This window comes from Thermothielavioides terrestris, chromosome 3 (genome assembly GCF_000226115.1).
Source record: "Thermothielavioides terrestris NRRL 8126 chromosome 3, complete sequence".
Taxonomy (NCBI): domain Eukaryota; kingdom Fungi; phylum Ascomycota; class Sordariomycetes; order Sordariales; family Chaetomiaceae; genus Thermothielavioides; species Thermothielavioides terrestris.
The window spans coordinates 3,238,829-3,260,567 of record NC_016459.1 but is presented as its reverse complement, the minus strand read 5'-3'; the positions used below and the strand labels follow the sequence as shown (position 1 = coordinate 3,260,567).

At 60.6% G+C, this 21,739-nt stretch overlaps 7 protein-coding genes across 7 annotated transcripts; 1 reads left to right on the top strand and 6 right to left on the bottom strand.

The window, feature by feature from the left end:
• The first annotated feature begins 1,486 nt into the window (after positions 1 to 1,486).
• Positions 1,487 to 4,017, top strand: THITE_2117619 (uncharacterized protein). The gene is made up of 7 exons (XM_003654478.1): positions 1,487 to 1,827; positions 1,905 to 2,127; positions 2,201 to 2,341; positions 2,410 to 2,818; positions 2,900 to 3,460; positions 3,544 to 3,710; positions 3,935 to 4,017. The coding sequence occupies exons 1-6, from the start codon at positions 1,617 to 1,619 to the stop codon at positions 3,703 to 3,705; spliced, it is 1,707 nt and encodes a 568-aa protein (XP_003654526.1). The 5' UTR covers positions 1,487 to 1,616; the 3' UTR covers positions 3,706 to 3,710; positions 3,935 to 4,017.
• A 323-nt stretch (positions 4,018 to 4,340) lies between these two features.
• THITE_2117616 (uncharacterized protein) lies at positions 4,341 to 7,981 on the bottom strand. Its single transcript, XM_003654477.1, has one exon. It carries the CDS (start codon positions 7,644 to 7,646, stop codon positions 4,551 to 4,553), a length of 3,096 nt encoding a protein of 1,031 aa, XP_003654525.1. The 5' UTR covers positions 7,647 to 7,981; the 3' UTR covers positions 4,341 to 4,550.
• A 683-nt stretch (positions 7,982 to 8,664) lies between these two features.
• On the bottom strand, positions 8,665 to 12,692 carry THITE_2117613 (glycoside hydrolase family 115 protein). The gene is made up of 4 exons (XM_003654476.1): positions 11,950 to 12,692; positions 11,465 to 11,898; positions 10,106 to 11,406; positions 8,665 to 10,030 (listed from the first exon to the last, which is right to left on the bottom strand). Exons 1-4 carry the CDS (start codon positions 12,256 to 12,258, stop codon positions 8,871 to 8,873), a joined length of 3,204 nt encoding a protein of 1,067 aa, XP_003654524.1. The 5' UTR covers positions 12,259 to 12,692; the 3' UTR covers positions 8,665 to 8,870.
• Positions 12,693 to 13,837: 1,145 nt separating this feature from the next.
• THITE_2117609 (uncharacterized protein) lies at positions 13,838 to 15,455 on the bottom strand. Its single transcript, XM_003654475.1, has 4 exons — positions 15,220 to 15,455; positions 15,067 to 15,165; positions 14,626 to 15,002; positions 13,838 to 14,547 (listed from the first exon to the last, which is right to left on the bottom strand). Exons 1-4 carry the CDS (start codon positions 15,284 to 15,286, stop codon positions 13,981 to 13,983), a joined length of 1,110 nt encoding a protein of 369 aa, XP_003654523.1. The 5' UTR covers positions 15,287 to 15,455; the 3' UTR covers positions 13,838 to 13,980.
• A 688-nt stretch (positions 15,456 to 16,143) lies between these two features.
• THITE_2117606 (uncharacterized protein) lies at positions 16,144 to 17,612 on the bottom strand. The gene is made up of 3 exons (XM_003654474.1): positions 17,217 to 17,612; positions 16,728 to 17,156; positions 16,144 to 16,638 (listed from the first exon to the last, which is right to left on the bottom strand). Exons 1-3 carry the CDS (start codon positions 17,247 to 17,249, stop codon positions 16,180 to 16,182), a joined length of 921 nt encoding a protein of 306 aa, XP_003654522.1. The 5' UTR covers positions 17,250 to 17,612; the 3' UTR covers positions 16,144 to 16,179.
• Positions 17,613 to 18,031: 419 nt separating this feature from the next.
• THITE_2145395 (uncharacterized protein) lies at positions 18,032 to 19,418 on the bottom strand (the record flags this gene model as incomplete). Its single annotated transcript, XM_003654473.1, has 2 exons — positions 18,032 to 19,174; positions 19,284 to 19,418. 2 exons carry the CDS (start codon positions 19,416 to 19,418, stop codon positions 18,032 to 18,034), a joined length of 1,278 nt encoding a protein of 425 aa, XP_003654521.1.
• Positions 19,419 to 20,694: 1,276 nt separating this feature from the next.
• Positions 20,695 to 21,591, bottom strand: THITE_2015988 (uncharacterized protein; the record flags this gene model as incomplete). The annotated part of the gene is made up of 1 exon (XM_003654472.1): positions 20,695 to 21,591. A coding segment is annotated over one exon (897 nt), but the record flags the coding sequence as incomplete, so codon positions are not given.
• Between the last annotated feature and the right edge of the window lie 148 nt (positions 21,592 to 21,739).

Below are 21,739 nucleotides of genomic sequence, written 5' to 3'. Positions count from 1 at the left end.
ACAAACGAACCTACGTGGAGCGTACGGAGTACACTAAACATCTCGCGTCTTTCACCATCGAAGCCGACGCTACATCACTATCGCACTACCTGGTCGCTTCACAACTGTGCGCCCTCCAGAGACCCTCGCAGTCATTCGAACGAACGAAACGGCCCGATTGACGTCAAATGTGCCAACGGCGAGGCAAGTGGGGCGCTTGCCACCCCCGCCCGAGCCAATCGGCTGGTTGCGGGTCGAGCGGAGCCCCGGGGCGAATTCAGGCTAAATGGATCGGCACGCGGTCGGCTCTGGGTTGAACGGCGGACTTGGAGAAAAGGGGAAAGGGAGAAAAAAAAAAAGAAAAGAAAAAAAGGGACAAGCCCAAGGTCAGGGCTTTCGGCGTGCGGGACTGCGGCGGCCGGCAATGCTATACTAGGCGAGGCTAGTTCACGGCTAGTTAACGTTAGTGGTGCGGTTAGCCTGGGCTTGGCTGCGTCGGCTGTTGTTTCGGGGCGCTGGCTTGACAGGGAGGGCGGTGGTGAACTGTGTATGGAAGCGGTTTGAAGTGTTGTGTATGTTGACGTTGAGAGTGCAGCCACTCGAAGACGAAAGAAGGCTCGAGCAATGAATGGGTCTGCAAGACGTCAGTCAAGCTGACGGGACTGCATGATAGCAAGTAACACTGTAAACCTGATGGCGACAGGCCTTGATCAGGAAAAATACCTAACTAACCTGAGTAGGGAGCGCAAGACAAACCACCCGTTCTCTGTTTTCTACATAGACGGCGTCGGGATTGGCGCGGCAGAATCTTCCCGTCCCACTGCAGCCGGACATGGCCCGAGGGAGCACCAGCCGATCATCAGCCCAGTGCGGCCCGGCCAATGGACTGACTGGGTGGGCCCCAACCGCATTCATCCGGGGAAAGCGGTAGCACGGCAGGGAAAGATTGCAAGGAGCTCTCTCGGTGCTACTCCGTGCTGGTTCCCAGCTGGGGATTTTGCGGAGTTGCCACCTCGTGGGGAGAGCTTTCTCCAACTGGGGACGGTGGACCACCTCTGCATATGTATGCGCCCCCCCAGGCGGGGATGGTGTGGATCGACGGGGGAGGATGCTGACATACGACGGACTTCCATGCGGAGTGGCCTGTCGCTGCTTGACAGACAGAATCAGGCCTCGTTGCGTACTAGCAGCCAAGATATCGTTCCACTGGTAGGCAATAAGGACATGGCAAAAACATAATGTGGACACCGTCGGCCCTGTTCTAGGCTTATATGTCCGGAACCCGGGCAATTGGGTGAGGAGAGCTGGTGGTGGAGGCGGGGAACCGAACCATTGGATGGTAGTATTGATGGCTTCCCGGTTGTGTTGCACTTCCATTCATCCAGCCGCGTGGGAGGAGGAGACCGACAGGGGCAGGGGCATGGTCTGCTTGGTTGCGTGTGCTCCCGCGTCTGCATATCTATCTGCATCGCCCAGCATCTCTTCTGACTTCTTGGGCCTTTCCTTCTCTCCGTGTCCTCACGACTCCTCCGCTTCCCCCCCTTCACCATCGAACCGGAGCTGGGATCAACACACACGCCTGTTCGTTGGCAGCGAGACACTACTGCATCAGCCAGGACACAGCGAACACTAGCACCATGGCCGGCGGAGGCGACGCGGGCGCCGGCGCCTTTTACGATGCCGCGCTGCACAAGCGGCAGGCCCTCATGGGCAAGAGCGGCCCCTTGGCGCTGTGGAAGAACTTCCGCGTCTTCCGGATCGCGGCGTTCGCCTGTATCGGTGGCGTGCTCTACGGCTACAACCAGGGCATGTTCTCGGGCGTGTTGGCCATGAAGTCCTTCGGTCACCGTACGGAACCCTCTTTCTCAAGCGTCGTTCCCCTCGTTTCTTTGTTTGGAAGGATGATGTGCTAAATAAGGGGCCAGACATGGGCGACTACATCACCAACGACTCCAAGAAGGGCTGGTTGACGGCTATTCTCGAGCTTGGCGCCTGGCTGGGAACGCTGCTCTCCGGTTTCGTCGCCGAGGCCATCTCACGCAAGTACGGCGTGCTGGTGGCCACCACCGTCTTCGTCATTGGTGTCATTGTTCAGGCTACGGCGACCATCAACGGTCACAATGCCATTCTGGCCGGTCGTTTCGTTACGTGAGTATATACCCAATTTCGCACTTCAGAGGGTATGTGGGTTTGGGCCGGAGAAACTGACCCTGGATGGCAGTGGTATGGGCGTCGGGAGTCTGGCCATGATCGTCCCCATCTACAACTCCGAGGTGGCACCCCCTGAAGTGCGCGGCGCTCTGGTCGCGACGCAACAGCTTGCCATTACCTTCGGCATCATGATCAGTTTCTGGATTGACTAGTGAGCTTCCCCCCTTTCCCCCTTGACTCTCCGAAACAGGGCACCCAACTTACGCCCGATCGAAACAGCGGCACCAACTACATCGGCGGCACCGGCGACACGCAGTCCGACGCGGCCTGGCTCGTCCCCATCTGCCTGCAGATCGCGCCCGCCGTCATCCTCTTCGTCGGCATGATCTTCATGCCCTTCTCGCCGCGTTGGCTGATCCACCACGGCCGCGAGGACGAGGCCCGCAAGGTGTTGTCCAACCTCCGCGGCCTGCCCGAGGACCATGAGCTGGTCGAGCTCGAGTTCCTCGAGATCAAGGCGCAGTCGCTGTTCGAGAAGCGCACCGTCGCCGAGCTCTTCCCCAGCCTGCGCGAGCAGACCGCCTGGAACACCTTCAAGCTGCAGTTCGTCGCCATCGGCAAGCTCTTCCAGACCAAGGCCATGTTCAAGCGTGTCTGCGTGGCGACCGTCACCATGTTCTTCCAGCAGGTGCGTAACATCTATCTATCCCCTTTTCCACTCCAACTCGGAATCACCCCCGCTAACCAAACCCTTTTCCCTCCTTCCCAGTGGACCGGCATCAACGCGGTGCTGTACTACGCGCCGTCCATCTTCAAGCAGCTCGGCCTAAGCGACAACACGGTCTCGCTGCTCGCGACCGGCGTGGTGGGCATCGTGATGTGGATCGCCACGATGCCGGCGGTGCTGTGGATCGACCGGCTGGGGCGCAAGCCGGTGCTGACGATCGGGGCGATCGGGATGGCGACGTGCCACATCATCATCGCGGTGATCGTGGCCAAGAACATCGACCAGTGGAGCTCGCAGAAGGCGGCGGGCTGGGCGGCCGTGGTCATGGTCTGGCTGTTCGTCATCCACTTCGGCTACTCGTGGGGCCCCTGCGCGTGGATCATCGTGGCCGAGATCTGGCCGCTCAGCACGCGGCCGTACGGCGTGTCGCTCGGCGCGTCCAGCAACTGGATGAACAACTTCATCGTCGGCCAGGTCACCCCCGACATGCTCAGCGGCATCACCTACGGCACCTACATCCTGTTCGGCCTGCTGACCTACCTGGGCGCCGCCTTCATCTGGTTCTTCGTGCCCGAGACGAAGCGGCTGACGCTCGAGGAGATGGTGAGTGATACTACACACCGTGGTGGCTGTCGTCCATGGAATTGCATCAGGATATGGACGCTAACAGTACCGATCCAAAACAGGACGTCGTCTTCGGCTCCCAGGGCACTGCCCAGGCCGACTTCGAGCGCATGGAGGCGATCAACGCCGAGATCGGTCTCACCCAGCTCCTCCGTGGCGAGGGTGCCGTCTCCGACTCCGCGGCTGAGAAGCCCAGGGTCGGTGAGACCACCGAGACGGTGTAAGAGAAGTAGGTCAAGGATTGGATACAGATACCCTTAACGGTAGTTTGAGGCATTTGGAACTATTGCGGGGTTGATTTTGGTTACTGCTTGGTGGAGGTTTGAACTTAAACAACTTGGTTAGGAGAGTGAGCAATCCAATATATGGAAGCTGATTCCTGGTTCCTCGAAAATCGCTTGCCTGCCCCGATAATTGGCGTATTTCACCGTGCATCACTGCTGAAGCACACAGGGCCTTTGCATTCCAAGGACGGATTCGAAAGACATCGAGCTGAATGACCGACTCTGAAAAATCTGTCTCCGCTTCATCATCATCGACGGCGATCACGATCGCTGACCCCCTGGTCTTCTTTGCGGCCATCCCGGCAAGGGAGGTTACCCTGACACTGATCGAATCTGCTGAATGCATCTTCACAAAGTTCCACATCAACGTGAGGGAGCTTACCCTGACCCTGAACCTTGGAAAAGTCTGCTGAATGCATCTTCACAATGTTCCACATTAACGCTACTGATACACCGAAAAGAAGGAAAACGCAAGATTATACAGACAAAGCCACAAGCTTATCCAGCCTGGTCCCCAAACAACGACAACCCACTGGAATCCCAGCCATACTCCATGAATCAGACCAGATGTACTGTGTAAAAAGAGGGAGAGAAGTGACGAACAGGTAAGGTACCCCGCAGCCCTTCAGTCCCTGTCAGTAAAGTGTCTTGCCCGACGCCAGCTCCACTCTCCACCCACCCCGCGTCGAGAGGGGAAAGAAGGGTGGAGGTAGTATGCAATATGCCCAAACCCAACCAAAGCAAACAACACCCTTGTCTCCCTCTCTGTCTTACACAGTACTGTTTCACCTCCACACCATACTCGGCCGCTGCCTGAGCGCACCAGGTCCGCCGGCAGCACCGCCATTCCCGCTCCCGTTCGCCGTCCCATCCGGCAGGGAGCCGCCAGCGCCAATGGTAATCCTCCTAGCCTTGCCACTGACCCCGCTCAAGCCCAGCGGGCCGACCCCGTCGGCAGCAGCCCCCGATGACGACGAAGACAGGGGACTGCTCCTCTCGCGCTCCCTCTCCAGCCTGAAGCTGCCGCCCATATTCATCCGCCTCGCCTGGCCGGGCGTCAAGCTCCTCAACGCCGGGCCGGCGCCGCCCGCAGACGACGAGTCTCCCGCCTGAGGATGAGTCGACGGCGGCGAGCAGGCGATCGGTCGTGGCGGCGAGCGCCTCCGCTCGACGCTGCTCCGGCGGTAGCGCGAGATGCCGTTGGCGGAGCTGGCCAGGGACGGGCCCGAGTAACTTGCTGAGGCGCGGCGATGGCCGGACAGGCTCGAATTGGAACCGACGGACGAGATGCGCTTCGCGTTGGACGAGGCGGTGCCCGCCATGAGCGACAGCCGGTCGCGGCGCTTGGCGGATTGCAGGGCGGAGCGGATTTTGAGCGGGTCGATTTCCGAGTCCGAGCCGGAGCCGTATGAGGCGCGGGGGAGCCGCGAGGCCGGGGAGCTTCGGCGAGGCGGCTCGTTCTCGTTCCCGTTCTCGTTCAGGGTGGAGAGCATGCTTGCGGGCTTGGGACTGCTGTGCTGCGTTGCGGGCGGCGGCGAGAGCGAGTTAGTAGCCCGGCCCACGGGCAGTGTCCGCAACGGCGATGGCCGGTCTTCGGTATCGGAGGACCCGGTCAGGTTGAGGGATAGCTTGGGGGGCACGGGCGAGCCATTGCTCGTGCCGTTGCTCGGCTGCGATGCCCGTGTTTTGGATAGGAAGCCGGCCTGGAACCGGTTCGGTTTGCCGATGGACAGCGTTGATACGTCAGGGGGGGCGAGAGTCGGGCTAGAGTTTTGGGGAGAGTCCATGTGGTTGAGGTAGTAGGGCACCGGAGGTTGGGTGGGAAGCGCCTTCTCGGGAGACGGCTCCTCGGGCGATGAGAACTTCTGCGGCGTCTTCTCGAAGTCGGCCAGGGTTCCTTGCTCGCTCTCGTCATCCCGCCAGCGCACCGAGTGCTTCTTCTTCACCGGAGTAAACGTGACACCCTTGCGTCCGGCGCCAATCTTGCGCCGCCTCGGCGATACCTTGATCGGTGAAGCGATCGCCTGTTGCTGGGCAGCCGGGAGATTAGGGACCGGGATGGGCTTGGGGTGGATGTTGAGCGACTTCTTCCGCTTCGGAGTGCCGCGCTTGGTTGGCGGGAACATTTCTACGGGCATCATGGAGCCGTCGGGCTTGACGACATGCGACACCGCCGAGTAGCCGGTCTCGAGGAGGCGGCTAATCATCGTCTTGGCGTGGGCGACGGCCTCCTCCTCGCTCATATTGAGGGTCTCGGACATCGAAGACAGGATCTCGAACTGAGCAGTAAGCAGCACCTGCAGGACCGCCGCATCACCAGCCTTGTCCTGCTCCAACACCTCTCTGTATGCTTCCCGCATGAAGCTGGTCTTGAGCATCTCTGCTTCGCGCGCCAGGGTGTCACGCTCCGAACCATCGACAAGGCCGTCGTCCGTCGGGAGCTGCGAGATGCTGTGGTTCAAGGCCGTGTCCAAGACACGCTCCCAGTGCGACCGCTCCAGTCTCTGGTGGATGTGGTGCCTGCTGCTCTCCAGCTCCATCAGAATACCGTGCGCCGTTTTGCGCATGGCGGCCAGGTTGGATGGCATCGCCTCCTCGTCGCCGCGGGAATCGCACACCGCGTCAAAGGCCGCAATCCAGGCCGAGAGCAGTCCAATCCGCCGCTCGATGGCCTTCAGTTTCTTCATGAGGTTCACCTTCTCTTGCCTCTCGGACGCGGCGTTCTCGTACGCAGCGCGCAAGCGCAAGATGCCCTCCCGCACCACAGCATCCCGCTTGTCCATCTGCTTCCGGAACTTGGCGAAATGGGTCTTCTCGGCCTCCTTCTGCTGCGCCTTGAGCTCGTTGATGAGTGCCATCTGCTCGTCGATCTTGACCAGGAAGTCCTTGACGTGCCGATTGACGTTGAAGACGTTGCGGGTAACCTTGGTCTGGATGTTCTTGGCCCGGTTGGCGTAGCGCAGCGTGTTCTGCGTTTCGTCATAATGCTCGCTCGACGGGCTGACGCACACGATCATGACCGTCTTGCAGTTGCCGCCCAGCGAGAATTTGAGCAGGCGTGTGAGCTTGCTATTGCGGTACGGCACGTGGTTCCGCTTCCGCGGGTCGCACAGCGCGTTGATGCAACTTCCCAGCGCCAGCAGGGACTTGTTGATGTTGGCGCCCTCGATCAAGCGCTCGCCCCGGTTCTTGGTGGCACTGGCGCGCTCGCTGCCGGCGAGATCGATAATGCTCAAGGTGGCCATGGTGTGGGGCTCGCTGACGGGGGCATTCCGGTCCCTCTGGGCCACGTTAATCTGCAACACGGCATGGGACCGCGATGAGACAGCGTTCGCCGCGGTAGGCGATACGGTTCGGTACTCGTTGCCCTGCACGATCATGTCCATGACCTCCTGCACGTCCTTCGGGTGATGGCTGGTCAAGCCGGCGACCGTGACGGCCTGGTTCGAGTCCTCGCGCAACGTCAATCCCTGCTTGCCACCGCCGGGGACCAGCAGGTCGCGGATGGTCTCGTTGTAGATTTCAAGGTACGACAGCGACACCTCGGTCACCTTTTCATCACTGCGCTCCTGGATCTTCTCGAACAATTCCTGCATGGTGAGGAAGATAATGCCCGGCTGCTGTGCGGTGCCGGTGATGGTGTGTGTCTTGCCGCAGCCCGTGGCGCCGTATGCGAACACGGTGGCGTTGTAGCCGTCGAGGATGCTGTCCAGCAGGCCCTTGGTCGTTCCTTCGTAGACGTCAGTCTGGGTGGCATTTTCGTCGAATATGCGGTCGAATGCGAAGACTTGGTCTTTGACTTTCTTGCCGGCGTTTGGGACAACCGATCGGCTGAACTTCTGGACGGGGCTGTCTTCCGGGGGGTCGAAAACCCTGCACATCTCGGTCAGCCCACGAGGATACGAACCTCATCTGGGCGGGGCACATACAAACAACGGTCATCCACAACCTTGATGACTGATCTTATCCCTCGTTGGTTCAGCTTGGGAGTGGGAGCCGCGGCCAGCGAGCCGTCGCCGAGGAAGAGTGTGCTGTCGTCATTCTTGACTCTGCTCTTGTGTCAGCCACTTGCGGTGGGAGTCGCTTCGGGAGTCGATGTTGAGGGTCGCGGGGCAGCTCACAGTTGGGCAGCCTCGCGGATAGTGAACGGTCGCACCCGGACTGGTGAGAGGATGGTTAGTGAGCAACGAGCGGCGGACTGTACAGGGCTGCGGAGGGAAGCCGTTGCCGTACCTGCAACGGTGATGGAGGAGGCATTGGGGTCCATCTTGGCGGGTTTGATGCCAGTCGCCCTCGGGACGTCGGCGGCGAGTCGGTCAGCAGAGCAAAACGAAGGTCAAGGAAAGGGCAGAATTGGGGTCTGGGTCTCCGCCGCGCCGGTCAACAATCGACAATCAGAGACTGGAGGAAATGAAGTCGTCGTGAAACGGTGGCGGTGGCCCAAAGCTGGAATGAATGAATGAATGGGCGCAGGTGTTGCAGCTTCGAGAAGGAACAGCGACCGTCTGGAATGAAGAAATGAAGGAGATGACGTGGTTTGCTCGAGTCGGCATCTCGCTCCTGCCTTCAATTTCTCGTCTTGGATTGGCGTAACGGTATTGACTGTTTTGGTTGCTCCACTCCCGGTTTCCGCAGCGACCGCCAAGTGGGTCCAGGCCCTGAAACATGTGGAGCTTCCACGCGGTTATCCTTAAAGAGGCACGCAGGTGCAGGGGATTGTTGTGGGGCTTGAATGAATCATACACTATTACATGACCATCGGTACGGAAAACGGAGTAACTGCCGTTCTTTTGAAACCGTACGAAGTGTTCCGCACTTGATTCTCGGTGCCTTTGCAATCGCAAACTCCACCACCGCTTCGGCACACCATTCTGCATTTGAGATCTTCGGGCACCAGCTGAAAGCTGGAAATATCGACCTCCCGAACGCTTCGTCATCATACCGGCAGGAAGAGCACTTTCTACTAATTTGCCGGCGGCATGTATCACCATCTCATTAACCACCAAAAATATCATTATCGAATTAACAATAGTTAAGGTAATTTACCTAAACTGAATACAATTCCACTCCCTTTCCCCTCTTACCTCCTCCCATCCGCGACCCAATCACTCCGGATCCGACAGGAAACTGGTCCCGTCCCTCTTGCCCACCACGTCCCTGCCGACGAGGAAGCTCTCGGGCGGGCCCAGATAGCTGGGCCGCACGCCGCCCAGGTCGACGACGACCTTCTGCACCACCACGCCCGGCAGCAGCGCCCACACGCGCAGCTTGTACGCGCCCTCGGCCGGCACCGCGAAGCTGCTGGTCGTGTACTTGCCGCTCCACACGCCGTTGGCCGCCGCCTCGCCCCACCCCGCCGGCATGTTGGCGCCCACCGTCACGCCGACCGGTTGCACGTACTTGACGGCCGCTGCCGACGACGACGAGGAGGAGGAGGAGGAGGAGGAGGCCGGGACGAGCGACACGGCGTACTCGAGCGGCGTCGCGTCGCCCAGGTAGTTGAGCGAGGGGGAGAGGTAGAGCGTGACGTTGGCGGCCGAGGTGTTGGTGAAGAGGTAGAGGTCGTACTCGAGCGCGGGCGCGGTGGCGAGCGTGAGCTTCTCCGTGTTCTGCGGGACGAGGCCGACGCCGGAGGAGATGCGGCCGTAGTGCGCGAAGGTGTGGTACGTGACGTTCTTGTTGGCCGGCGTGGACTGCGACGGCGGGAGGATGGCCGAGTAGTGCGCGCCGGCGAAGGCCACGTAGCCGTCCGCCTCGACGAAGCCCTTGGTGAAGCTGGACGGCACCGAGCGCACGTTGACGGGCACCAGCACGTGCGGGTCCGAGTACCCGTAGCGGTCGAAGCCGCGGCACGTGGTGAAGCTGATCTTGACGGTCTCCGAGTAGGGCGCCTTGGGCGCCGACTTCCAGTCGACCGAGATGTACACGCGCGTGTCCGGGTGGTTGCCGCCGACGATGCCGTGCGTCTGGGAGAGCTTCAGCCACGGTTCGGACGCCGAGATGTTCCAGGCGCACTCCTCCGTGCCGCGCGAGAAGACGTCGAAGTAGCGCGTAGCCGGCCCGTAGGGGTCGAGCGGTGGGACGGTCAGGTCGTTGCCGCTGTTGGCGTGGTACTTGTCGTCGCCCTTGACGGTGGCGTTGGAGCCTTCCACGCCGATGCCGAGCTGGCCGGCCAGAGAGGCGAAGTCCGTCTGGACGTAGATCATGGAGGGAAGCGTGTTGCGCATCGGCTGCTGCCAGTAGCCGTCGTAGCCGAGGTGGGTCTCTGGGGAGGTTCAAACACGTTAGCATTGGATCCCGAAGCGGGTTGGACAACAAACCAGCAAGAGGAGGCGCTTACGGTCCATAAAGTGATTCCACTTCCCGCCGAGCAGCGCGTTCCAGCGGCGGGTAAGCTTCGCGTCGGCCGCCGAGTACCCCAGCACCTCCTGGACCACCGTGTTCGCCGCGTTGCGCTTCTGTCCGGCGTAGAGATTGTTCCGGGCGCCACCGATGTAGACCTGGTTCACGATCTGGCCGGCCAGGGCGGGGTGCAGCACCGTCTCGAAGTAGGCAGCCTGCGTCTCGGCAGGGAGCTTGTCGTAGATAGCCTGGGCCTTGGCAACCAGATCCGCCCACTGCTGGAGCACCGCGTCGGCCTCGTTGTAGTTGATGACGGAGTACGTCTCGGGCTCGATCAGCTCGAACTTGCGGCGGGCCGCGTACGTGCCGTACTTGATCATGACGTCGGCGATGTCCTTGGCGTGCTCCGATCCAAACTCGCGCGCCGCCCACGCCACCGCCCAGTCGTCGGTGCTGTCGACGTCCCACCGGTTGGCGTCGTAGGCCAAGTCGAAGAAATGGTTGATGGGGATCTCGAGCGCCTTCAGGTCGCCGACGTTGACGATCCAGATGCGGTCGGCGCCGCGGGCGTACGCCATGTGCATCTGCTCGGCCGTCTTGGACAGCTGGATCGTGTTGATCCACTTGTAGTCGCGCGGGTCGCCGACGTAATCAAAGTGGTAGTAGATGCCCGCACCACCCGTGCGCTGCGTCTCGTTGAGCAGCGGCAGCCGGCGGACGTTGCCCCAGTTGTCGTCGGCCCAGAGGAGCGTCACATCGTCGGGCACCTGCAGACCGGCGAAGATGTAGCTCATGACCTCCTTGTAGAGACACCACATCTGGGGCACGGTCGTGATGTCGGCGACGCCGAGACCGTCAGACATGATCTGGCGCTGGTTCTTGACGAGAATGTCGAGCATCTGCACGATGAGGTCGGTGCCGAGACCCTCGATGGCCGTGTCGCCGGTGCCGCGCATGCCCATGGTCCACAGGCTGTTGCGCGCGTACGGCTTGGCGCGCTGCACGCCGTAGCGGAAGTAGTCGTCGATGGTCTTGTTGTTGAGGTTGTACGCCCAGGGGCCCGGGTAGAAGTGGCCGAACTCGTTCTGCGCGCGCATCAGGGGCTCGGTATGCGACGAGCCGAGGACAACCTCGTAGGCATCCGCGAGCGGCTGGTTTGCAGGGTCGTCGACCTCGAACATGGTCGCCCAGATGGCGGGCCAGAGGTAGTTGGCGCGGAGCCGCAGCAGGAGCTCAAAGACGAGGCTGTAGAATTCATGGCCGAAGCCGGGGCCATAAGGGGTGTCCGGCCAGCGGGAGCTGCACCAAGTTAGCTGCGGCCGGGAACCCGCCTCGTGCATACCAGCGAGCTACTTACGCTACCCAGTCGGTCAGGGCCGGCTGCTCGTCGTTCAGGAAGAAGCCGCGGTACTTGACAGACGGCGGGCCCTGGACCTTCTTTTTGGACGTGACGTAGAGGTTCTTGCTCCTCTTCGGCGGGCTGTCGGCCCAGAAGTACCACGGGCTGACGCCAATCTGCTCGCTGATGTCGTAGATGCCGTAGATGGTGCCGCGCGGGTCGCTTCCCGCGATAACCAGTGCCTTGGAGCAGCCAGACACCGGGTTGTTGACCACCTGGCTGGTGAAGGACTCCCACTTGCCCTTGACGCTTGAGACATCGATGGCCTTGGAAGAGATGAGCTTGTCGATGATGGTCGAGTTTCCGATGGTTCCCGCGATAATGACAACGGACTTCGGGGAGTAGTCTGCGTAGGCCGGGCCGGTGAAGTGGGCAGTTCCGGTGGTCGAGTACTGCAAGAGTTAAGAACTACCCCTTCTGGTCAACTGCCTCGGTAAACTTACGAAGGTGTTGTTCATGTTGTTGACCGGATGGTACGTGTACGTCGCCGGCGCCGCGTGCTTCTCGCCGTTGCTGAGCGTGTAATTGATGCCCGTGACGCGGCCGAAGTCTACGGCAAGGTCGCCAGCGGCACGGATGACGCCCCAGTAGTCGTTGCTCGAGACCAGAATCTGGCCCTTGCCCACGCTGCCGCCGGCGATCTGCATCTCGGCGCCATGGCTGCTGGTCGAGATTATGCTCTGCTGACCCAGAGCAGCAACCACCGAGCTGAAGGCGAGCCAGAGGGCCCCCTTCACGCCCGCAGAATGCATCTTGGGAGTGTCGTGCGACTCGGTGCTGCGAGCAGTCTACCCCGGACGCGTCGGCAGGTCACGACTCACTTGCCCCAGAGGCTCAACAATGAGACGCGGCGAAGTGTGTGCGCCCAGGGTGGCCGACCACATCTGATATCATATATCCAGCCGCCCGGGTATGCAAGGCACGCTGCTGCGCTGCGACCCGCGTTGCCATGGGGGCCTGGTGTGTACATGGCCACGTATTGGTGGGAAAATCGTGGAGGCATGAAGGCATCGCTACCGGCCCGCATTGGGTCCTGCGGAGGGAACATGGCAATTTGAGCTTACTGTGGTGCCCTAGTCTAGTGAACTGTACCAACATCCACGTGCTAGGGTGGTAGAATAGGCGGGGAATCATCCCCAATGGCCAAGATTTGGAGACGCGAACTCCAAGTAGGCATGGCCGGGCCGGCCGTCCGGGAGGGCGGTTAAAATGAATGAGAGCGGAGTTGTTGTGGCCACACCGTTAGCGTCAAGCCTCTCGGAACTCCCGTGCAGGTACACTACTGTGATATGTACCACGGTACATACACCAGCCGTTGACTGGGCAGAAGCCGTTAGTCAGGGCTACGGAAGCGTCGTGGACTCGGGTTCCGGATTGCAAGCCGCGGGATGGGTTCGCCCAGTGAAGTTCCCCGCATGGGATGCCTCTCGAACCCCCAGCATCCCCACAGGTATCCCCATGGGGTGAGGTGAGGGTTGGGTCCGCTTGAGGGATTGATCGTCCTTCGCGCAATCTCGGCCCTGGGGGTAATCCTTGGCTGCTGCGTGGTCCGAAAGTGCCTGACCGTTGGGAGGTGACTGTTGACAAGCGGGGAGGATATTAGTGTAAATGCTTAATAATACGGACACAACCACCACGAGGATGCAGTTGGAGAAGCGAACAACGCCAACCGTGGAAACCGCCTGGAATCGAAGAGTTCGATGGCAATGCGGGGAGAGCGGAGCGAGGTGGACTCGTCGCGTAGCACTCGACTTTAGCCGAAAAGCAGAGGCCCACGCCTTAGCTTCCTGGAAAGGCTATTTTAACTTCCGGAATTGGGGCCAGAGTCCAAGGACCGGGATCAGGTCTGGGCAGGCTGGTCTCTACCAAGTTTCTGTTAGCGTTGTCCCTGGCTCCATGCGCGTGTCTTGCCTGCACTGGTCGTGACCGAGACGACAGCTCGTTGGAGATACCACGGAGAGGTGTGAACCGAGCCGCTTTTTCGGGAAAGCATGGCCCGTAACTGACTAACTCATTGATGGATGTTAGCAGCGAAGTCGCCGGGCACAGACCTCATACCGGAGGCGATCATTTCCAGCTTCCAGTTGAGGTGGTTGAAGGGGCATCCGAGCATCGGATGAGAGAAACAGAAGAGGCGCTCCCTGGCTGCCCGAGGCAGCGAAACATCCAGTATCAGAAGGCCAGCTAAGAGGGCCGAACTTTAAGAGCCGTAACCTGAAGACATCTGCGTAGGTTGAGATAAGACATGGGCCGACGAAAATCACCCTCGACAATGATCGCGGGTGATACGTTCTCCTATCCTCAGTATACACAGCAAAGCACATTCCCAGAATCTCCCACGCCGCCGGAACCATGCTTCAGATTTTCGTACAGATTCAACGAGGTATAGCCTCGGACGAGTCTTTCATGCTTGCCAGGGACGATATGAAGGCGCAGTCACGCCGCCAAGCTCCCAACCAAGGCAGCGCAACTGCTCAAGCAGCAGCCTCCTCGACCCACCGATACCGCGGCAGCATGGCCATCTTCTCCTCCGGGCTGACCTCGGTATCCGCATACACCATCCGCATCTCCTTCTTCTTCCGCTCCCCGCCCGCCGCGGCGGCCGCGGCCCCTTCTTCCGCCACAGCCTTGGCCCCGGCCGGCGGCGGCGGCTTGATTCCCGCCTCAGCCATCCTTATCAGCTGGTCGATATCATCGCCGCCGACGCCGCCGGGGCCCCCGCCCTGCCTAGCCGCGTTCGCCACCAGCTCATCCACCGTCGAGGCGCCCGCAGCGGGGTAGCCCGGAGGCGGCGCGCCGGCGCCGTTGTAGAAGTACGGCGGCGGGACGCCGGGTGCCGCGGCGGCGCCGCTCGGCGGCCGAGCAGGCAGGGGGAATGGTGCTGTTGTCGTGCCTGGGGGCGGGGAGGGACCTGGTGGATAGGCAGCCGCCGTCGGCGGCGCGTAGGGTTGTGTCGCGGCGTAGGGCGGCATGCCGGGGGCGCCGGGGGCACCCGGGACCGGGTAGGGATACCCGGGTTGTGGAGGCGGGAAAGGAGATGCCTGTGGGCGTAACGCGCGTGAGACATGGGCCATAGGGAGGTATTGGACGGCGGAGCCGAAAGAAGGGGAACCACTTACGCCCTGTGCCGGGCTCTGGCCATCAACGGGCGCGGCGGGAGGCGCAACACCGTTCGCGGCAGCTGCCTTTTGGGCTGCCACCCTGGCACGGTGCTCGGCGAGCCGCTTCTTGATCTCCTCGGGTGTCTCGTACTTGATCTTCTTGGCGGGACCCTGGCCTCCTGATTGCCCGCGCGGCGGGTTTCCTGTCGCGGCTTGCCTCTCCGCTTGCGCCGTGTAGAAGTTCTGAATGATGCGCTGGTTATGCTGTTGGACGATGTCCTCGGGTACGCCCTCCATGCCGAAGATCTCGACGTCGAGACCTTGCCGGTTGGGGAGCGCATTCTCGACGCTCGTGAGGGTTTCTTTGTGGACTTGGTTCATGTGCACGGAGAGACCTGCGAGCGGGCAAACGACGGGTTAGCTCTGCTCTGCCCGCGCATGTTCAGTCGAGGCGCATACCTCCGGCCGTGTTCAACCGCTTGCCGCATCGTTCGCACTTGAAGTGTTTCGCCTTCTGATGGGAGATGAGGAGCTTCAGGTCTTCGAAGTCGCGTTCGCCTGCGGCCGAGTCAGTCAATGCCGCCCGCGAAAAGCGATGCGCAACGAACGAACAGTAGTAGCACCAGGGCCGCGCAAGCAGCTCCTCGATGTCGGGGTGTCCGCGTTTCTTTTTGCCCATTTTCCTGTTTGGCGGGTACAGGAGGTGATACCGACTGGGACTGTGGCTGGTTTGGCTGAAATTGGCGTATGTTGTTTTGGCGCTGGCAAAGTCAACTTGGCTTTGGGGCAACGCGGTGGATGGATGCGATCGAGCTTGAGCTTCGTCGCCGGGATGAAGCAGCAGCTCGAGCGTCGCGCCGAAATATTCAGCCTCATCTTTCGCTGGAGGTAATGCAGGTGCTCGCGTTAGCCACTCCAGACGCCACACAAGGCCCACTTTTTTATTGGTCAAGTGCAGAGTGTATCTTACAGGCAGGCACGTAACTCAGGGTAATTACCTGTCGCTCTTGGCTGGTTCATTCCTGACCGGCCGCTCTCCTCTCGTTTTTAAGTCTTTGTATTCATCTTCACTGGGTTGGATGTTGGCTACCTATTCATAGCTTCCTCCCCGCCAATTTCGGCCAGACGCTTCGCGTCGCAGAATACGTAACCCCAGTCCTGCAGGCCAGGTGGAATCACGCTACCAAACCAGTTTCTGTATTCTTTCGTCCACCAGACTACCTACCTTGCCTACCTAGGCGAGCGGTATGCCGTCAGCTGTACCCCCGCAAGATGAGAGATGGGGGTCCGTTCCCTCCCTTTCCCTAGCTTGTAGGACGAGGCACTGGAATGGCATATGGCCGCATCTTCATTACCCTCAACTGCCCAATGAAAAAGCTGCTAGCATTCGCATTCGACGGCTTTGCTCCTGAACACCGACCACGACAATCTGCAACCGAGACCAAGAATCAATCACGAGGATGCCAACAACAGGTAATTGAATCAGACCTCGAATCATAAACTGGGCGGCCATAACAACCCAGAAGCTGGACCTTTTGTGGTCTGCTAAATAGCAGAGAGTCCGCTGGCTAATTACAGAGCCCCCTGCCGCCTCAAGAAACTCTCCACCTCCGCCCTCAAATCCTCATACGGCAACCCAAGAATGCCATTGGCGCTCTCCTCCTCCGACAGCGCGTTCCCGGCCCCGTCCGCCGAGTTGTGCGCGCCCAAGAAGTCGACGAACGCGCGGAAGTCGCCGGCGGCGAGCTTCTCCTCGCCGGCCTTGACCAGGTCCGCCGCGGCGACGCGCGAGACGGCCAGCTTGGACCCCGTGAGCTCCTCGACCAGCGCGACCAGCTCGTTCGCCGACAGGTTGAACGACGCCGTGGCCAGGTACCGGTTGGCCGTCTCGTCCGGGTGCCGCAGGATGCCGGCGACGGCCCGCCCGATGTGCGACAGCGTGCTGGCCTGGAACTTCTCGTTGCCCGAGTCGATCACCGTCGCCTTCTTGTCGCGCAGGTTGATTATGCCGAGGCCGGTGCGGTCGAGGCCCTGTTGGCGGGGAGTGGCAACACACCTCAGGTGTTAGATTGGGTCCCCGCTAGCCGCTGGTGGCCAGGTACTTAGTAGATGAGACTCACCCAGTCAAAGAACAGGCCCGTCGACAGGCCCGTCCACGTAAACGCCTGGTTCTCCCGCGCCTTCTCCTCCAGGTAATCGACCACGGCGATCTTGCCCGTGAGGATCTTGCCGATGGAGGTGCCGCGCACCTTGCGCGTGTTGATGCCGAACTCGGAGGGGATGAAGCGCTTCACGCCGGCCGCGACGGCCGCGTCGACGGCCGTCCTCTGCGCGGGCACGCCCAGCGTGCCGACCACCGACACGACGGCGTCCTGGTTCTGGAAGGCGGCCCGCAGCGCCTCGAATGACCCGTAGTCGACCGCCCGGACCGGCACGCTGTCCGGGTACTTGGGCGTCGAGTTGGTCGACCCCTCGCGCGTGACGCCCGTCACGGAGAAGCCCGCGGCTAGCAGCTCGTGGACGATCGCCGGGCCGAGGTTGCCTGTGCCCTGTGGTCGGGATCGGTCAGATCGTTGTTGACCTAGCCGGAATTCAAGTACGGGACTTACACCCAGGACTGCCACGGTCTTGATGGATACCATTGTGATCTAGTGATCTAGCGACTTCTTTTTGTAGTGGCGCAGTGGGTCAATGACACTGATAGGGGCGTCGATACTCGGGCTGTGGATTTCTCTGGGAGGGATAGTGAGCAGTGACGTCGGACGGTTGGTGGTGTGGATTGGAGACAGCTCTGGGCGCTGCTAAATAATCCATGGCCAGGACGGCGGGTGCACGTCATTCCTTCCCAATGTTGCAAAAGTCTCGCGTGTGATTGCGGCATGGAACGGTTGACCATCCCCGAAGGTGGGGTCGCCGCTACCGCGGACCCGTGTGTGACGCCGGCTCGGCAGTTGACACCCGGCGGCACAGCGTACCAGAAACGGTGAAATCACGTTAAGTACAACCATGGGCTGACGGCTCTGACCACCAGACATTCGATGTTTGCGGTCCATGTTATCTGCTTCGGCCCCGGCGCAGTGGGTACTCCCGGAGAAGGGTCGGGACAGCCCGAGTCAGCGGACTTCTTGCACCGGAGCTGACAACCATCTTGGCCAACGTGATGGTGCACTCGGCTGCTATCCCCGTTGTTCTGCGTTCTCCGGTCTGTGGAGCCGGAGTCGTCGATAACCGACGTTTCCATGTATGTCAGTTCATCCCGACTTCCTCCACTTCCCGACAGCGTGGCACACATGCCACCATTAAGTATCGGTCACTACCACTCGAAGTGCCAGTCTGCTTAGTGGTTCCAGGGCAACTACACTCATCTCCGAATATAGCAATCCCCTTATACAGCAACATCAATCCTTTCCCAGCTCAAGCACCATCACACTCCATCCCCCGACTCCCAACTGCGCCTCTCGACATCCAACTCCCTCTCGTAGTCCCCCAACTCGGCAAACACCCTCTTCACCAGAGCCCTATACCTCGCCGTCCACCGAAAGCCCTCAAACAACGCCTTCGTATAGTCCCAATACTCGGGATAATACCCAGCCGTCTCCCAGTCCACCAGCCCTGTCACCCTCCACCCGGTCCCCCCACCCGGCAGCACGACTTCATCGACGAGGATATTCCTCGGATTGAGATCGGCGTGCGTGAACACAATCTCATGCCCCCGCCGGGCCGGGTCGTCCGGGAAGCGCAGACACCGGCTGAACGCCGCCTCGTCGCGGAACGGGCCGACGGGGTCGCCGCTGCGGATGCGGTGGTCGCGGCAGGGCCCGCCGAGCGTGTTGCTTATCACCGCGTCCGGGTTGGCGTTCTGAAAGTGCTTCCTGGGGATGGCGCGCAGCTGGGCGAGGTAGTCGGTCAGCTGGGCGGCGATGGCGTCGAGCTCGGCGTCTGAGAGGTAGTCTTGGCACCGCCAGAGGGGGACGCCCGGCACGCGGGTCATGAGGAACAGCGAGTTGGAGTGATGGGGGATCAGGTCGAGCGGTTTGGGGGCGGGGATGGAGGTGTATTGGTGGACGAGTCGCAGGGCGTTGAATTCGTTGTTGGCCATGTCGGCGTCGTTGGCGTATTTGAGGTAGAGCCCGAATGGCAGCCTCCGGACTTGTAGTGTTGGGTCGGGCACTGGGTAGATCATCTCTCCAAGTCTCTTTAATGTTCTGTAGGCGGCTGCTCGGGCTCGGCTGGGCAGCAACAGCCAGGTGAGAAGCAGGGCTCGAGTCGCTAGGCCCGCTAAATATGTGAGAGGGCTGGTCGAGGTGAGCGCTGGTGCTGGATGTTCCGCACCACGTCGCGTTTCGCCAGCCCTGTTCATCGGTGACACCGGTAGCTGACCGGCAAGGATTTCGGGGGCGATTCTTCTTGCAATCTCAACAAATCGCATGCTCCTGGACAGTCGGGCGTGGGTGCCAATGAAGCGCGCGTCTACCGTCATGATGCCTGTTCGGGAATGATCCCCCAGGAGGGCATATGGGCCATCGATCTCGATCGGCTCCTCAGGTCCGATGAACACGGGGTTCACCTCGAACTGTTCATTGCGACTGTCAGAAGTCATCTGGAGAATTGCAATGAAGGAACTTCAGGTCCCAGCTCACCTCGATCATAGACGGCTGTCGCCTATCTAACCTGACCAACCCTCGCGCAAAGGCCCGGGCAGCAGACTCCCGCACCAACCAGTGATTTTGATACAGCGGCAGTTGCTTGGGATTTCTCGCGTAGGAGAGCCACCAGTCACGGTAAGCGGGCCCAAAAAAGGCGCCGAGCATTTCGAGGATTCGGGGCTTTTAAGACGTATATTAGTTTACTGATTCAAAGTTCCTGGTATGCGGGACAACAGAGGATTGCAAGAGTACACACCTTGTTATCAATCCAGCCAGTGGGAACCGGAAGAATAGGAACCACAAGCAACGGGTCCCAAATGGTAGCAGCCTTGCCGGTGATGCAACACCTGTTCCCATCCCGCCTTGTGATTGCTCGCTTGGTGTTGGCGTCTGGTGCCGGAGGAGGGGCGCCGTGCCTGGAAACTTGACATTCTTTCAGAGGAGCGGCACATGCAGTAAGAGTGAGAAGAAGGCAGACTCACTGCATTCGACAATATAAATCCAGTCAGAGACCAGCGAGGGACCGTCGCGCGCTGACAATCTCTCACTAACGTAGCGAGCGGCGAGGCCAGGGTTAAGGGCCTGCGTGACGAAGGACGACAGTAACGGCCCCGAAGGATGTGGCAGGCCGGAGCTCTCAATGAGCGCCAGCGTGCGACTTACTTCAGCGCGACTGGGATCCATGGTAAGACGAGTATTCTGGAGTTGCGGGGGAAGAGACTAATTCAAAGTCGGAAAGATGCCACAAAGCACATGAGAGCGTGGATAGGTTGGGGGGAAACATTGCGGGGGAAAAGGGTTGGTTGGCGATGGACTTAAATTGGGTGGCTGGCTCCTGAAGTTTCCATCCACTCATTCACTGCCAGCCTAACTCATTTACCGTTCTGGGTCACAGGCGACTGAGAGTGGTACATACGCAAAGGAAGCAGTGAAGGGGACTTCACTTCAAGTTCAGCTGAATTCACGAACTCGAGGGAGCGAATCATAGATGCCATATCTGTGCCGTGTCCAAGCGATACGGTTGCCGTATCGCCCCTTGGTGAAACCCCTGCTATATCAGTTGACTACAGTTTAATACTCAATAGCCTTACGAAGTGGCGATAAAGGAGTTATTCCGTCGTTAATAGGTAACTAGGGCATATTAGATTGTTAATGTCCGGCCAACATAATTCTCCCGAAGACGCAGCGTGGTGTGGCGTTGTGGCCCCTGGCTCCGGCTCTTTCTGCATCGTCAAGCTCGGCATCACACTTACAGGGCCATGCCAAAGGCCACATGGCACAGCCACTAGTATTTTGTTTCAATGACGAACCGTTCAACCCCTTAGCTGACCTCGCTGTTGGGGTCAGTCCCGGCGAGAGAAGGATGCGTGCCAAAATATTCTGTGCGATCGGGCGGCGCCAACGCGAGCGAGGACTTGGCGGCCGCGGTTACGAGACCAAGGTCGGATGGGAAAGCGACGCAGCTGACCGTGTCGCTGTGGCCCTCGAGCGTCCGCAGGCACGCGCCCGTCACAGGATCCCAAACCTTGACGGTCTTGTCGGCCGAGGCGGAGGCGACCAGGCGCGCGTGAGGCGAGAAGGCAGCCGCTATCACCGTATCGCCATGCCCTTCGAGTGTTTGCTTACAGTCCCCCTGGGCCACGTCCCAGAGCTTAACCGTTCGGTCCGCCGAGGCTGACGCCAGGAGGCGCGAGTCGTGGAGGGGCGAGAAGACTACCGCCTTGACTGTTCCGCCGTGGCCCCGGAGAGTCAGCCGGCGCCGACCTGTCCCGAGGACCCAGATGCGAATAGTGTTGTCGTCGGAGCCCGACGCGAGTTGCCGGGAATCGGGAGAGAAGGCGACGGACGTCACCCGGCCGCGATGCCCGTCTAGCGTCCATCGACATGTTCCCGTGGCTAGAACCCAGACCCTCACGGTGTTGTCGTCTGAGGCGGACGCAAGTAGTCGCGAGTCGGGAGAGAAGGCAAGCGAGTTGACGAACCCGCGATGGCCCTTGAGCGTCTGCCCAAGGTGGGCTGCTGCCAGCTTGCGGACCTCGATGGTCTTGAAGAACGGCTGCCCGGTTGCAAAGGCTACGCTCTGTCGATCGGGTGAGAAGGCGGTGGCGCGGCCAGAGTCCGAAGACTCCTTGACCGTCTGCAGGTACTGGCCTGTCGCGACCTCCCAGTACTTGACGTTGTGTCCCGACGCGGACGCGAGACAGCCTGGCGAGTTGGGCAGGAATGCAACGGCCTGGACTATGCCCCTATGAGCTCTCTTCGTCCAGCGGCACTGCCAAGTTGTCCAATCCCAGAGCTTGATCGTTCCATCGAACGATGCCGACGCGAGCAACCGCGAGAGGTCGACCGTTTCCGCTGCAATCGGCTGAGGAGTCGCGACATGCGTCGAGCTCCAAGTAGCGGAGGCTCCTGCGGTGGAAGCTTCTTCTGGCGCGAGATATGGCGTTGCCCTTCCCGCGGATCCTTCCCCTCCGTGCCTCGCGCTC

Bases quoted from the DNA above. Each gene is read 5' to 3' on its own strand.
- THITE_2117619 (XM_003654478.1), top strand. From the start codon at position 1,617: ATGGCCGGCGGAGGCGACGCGGGCGCCGGCGCCTTTTACGATGCCGCG. The intron at 2,342-2,409 runs GTGAGCTTCCCC...CGATCGAAACAG, and splicing joins ATCAGTTTCTGGATTGACTA to CGGCACCAACTACATCGGCG. The intron at 2,819-2,899 runs GTGCGTAACATC...CCTCCTTCCCAG, and splicing joins TCACCATGTTCTTCCAGCAG to TGGACCGGCATCAACGCGGT.
- THITE_2117616 (XM_003654477.1), bottom strand. From the start codon at position 7,646: ATGTGCAGGGTTTTCGACCCCCCGGAAGACAGCCCCGTCCAGAAGTTC.
- THITE_2117613 (XM_003654476.1), bottom strand. From the start codon at position 12,258: ATGCATTCTGCGGGCGTGAAGGGGGCCCTCTGGCTCGCCTTCAGCTCG. The intron at 11,407-11,464 runs GTAAGTAGCTCG...AACTTGGTGCAG, and splicing joins GCCCTGACCGACTGGGTAGC to CTCCCGCTGGCCGGACACCC. The intron at 10,031-10,105 runs GTAAGCGCCTCC...GAACCTCCCCAG, and splicing joins GTGGAATCACTTTATGGACC to AGACCCACCTCGGCTACGAC.
- THITE_2117609 (XM_003654475.1), bottom strand. From the start codon at position 15,286: ATGGGCAAAAAGAAACGCGGACACCCCGACATCGAGGAGCTGCTTGCG. The intron at 15,166-15,219 runs GTTCGTTCGTTG...ACTCGGCCGCAG, and splicing joins GCGGCCCTGGTGCTACTACT to GCGAACGCGACTTCGAAGAC. The intron at 15,003-15,066 runs GTATGCGCCTCG...GCCCGCTCGCAG, and splicing joins GCGGTTGAACACGGCCGGAG to GTCTCTCCGTGCACATGAAC.
- THITE_2117606 (XM_003654474.1), bottom strand. From the start codon at position 17,249: ATGGTATCCATCAAGACCGTGGCAGTCCTGGGT. The intron at 17,157-17,216 runs GTAAGTCCCGTA...TCCCGACCACAG, and splicing joins AGACCGTGGCAGTCCTGGGT to GGCACAGGCAACCTCGGCCC. The intron at 16,639-16,727 runs GTGAGTCTCATC...CCCCGCCAACAG, and splicing joins CGGGCCTGTTCTTTGACTGG to GGCCTCGACCGCACCGGCCT.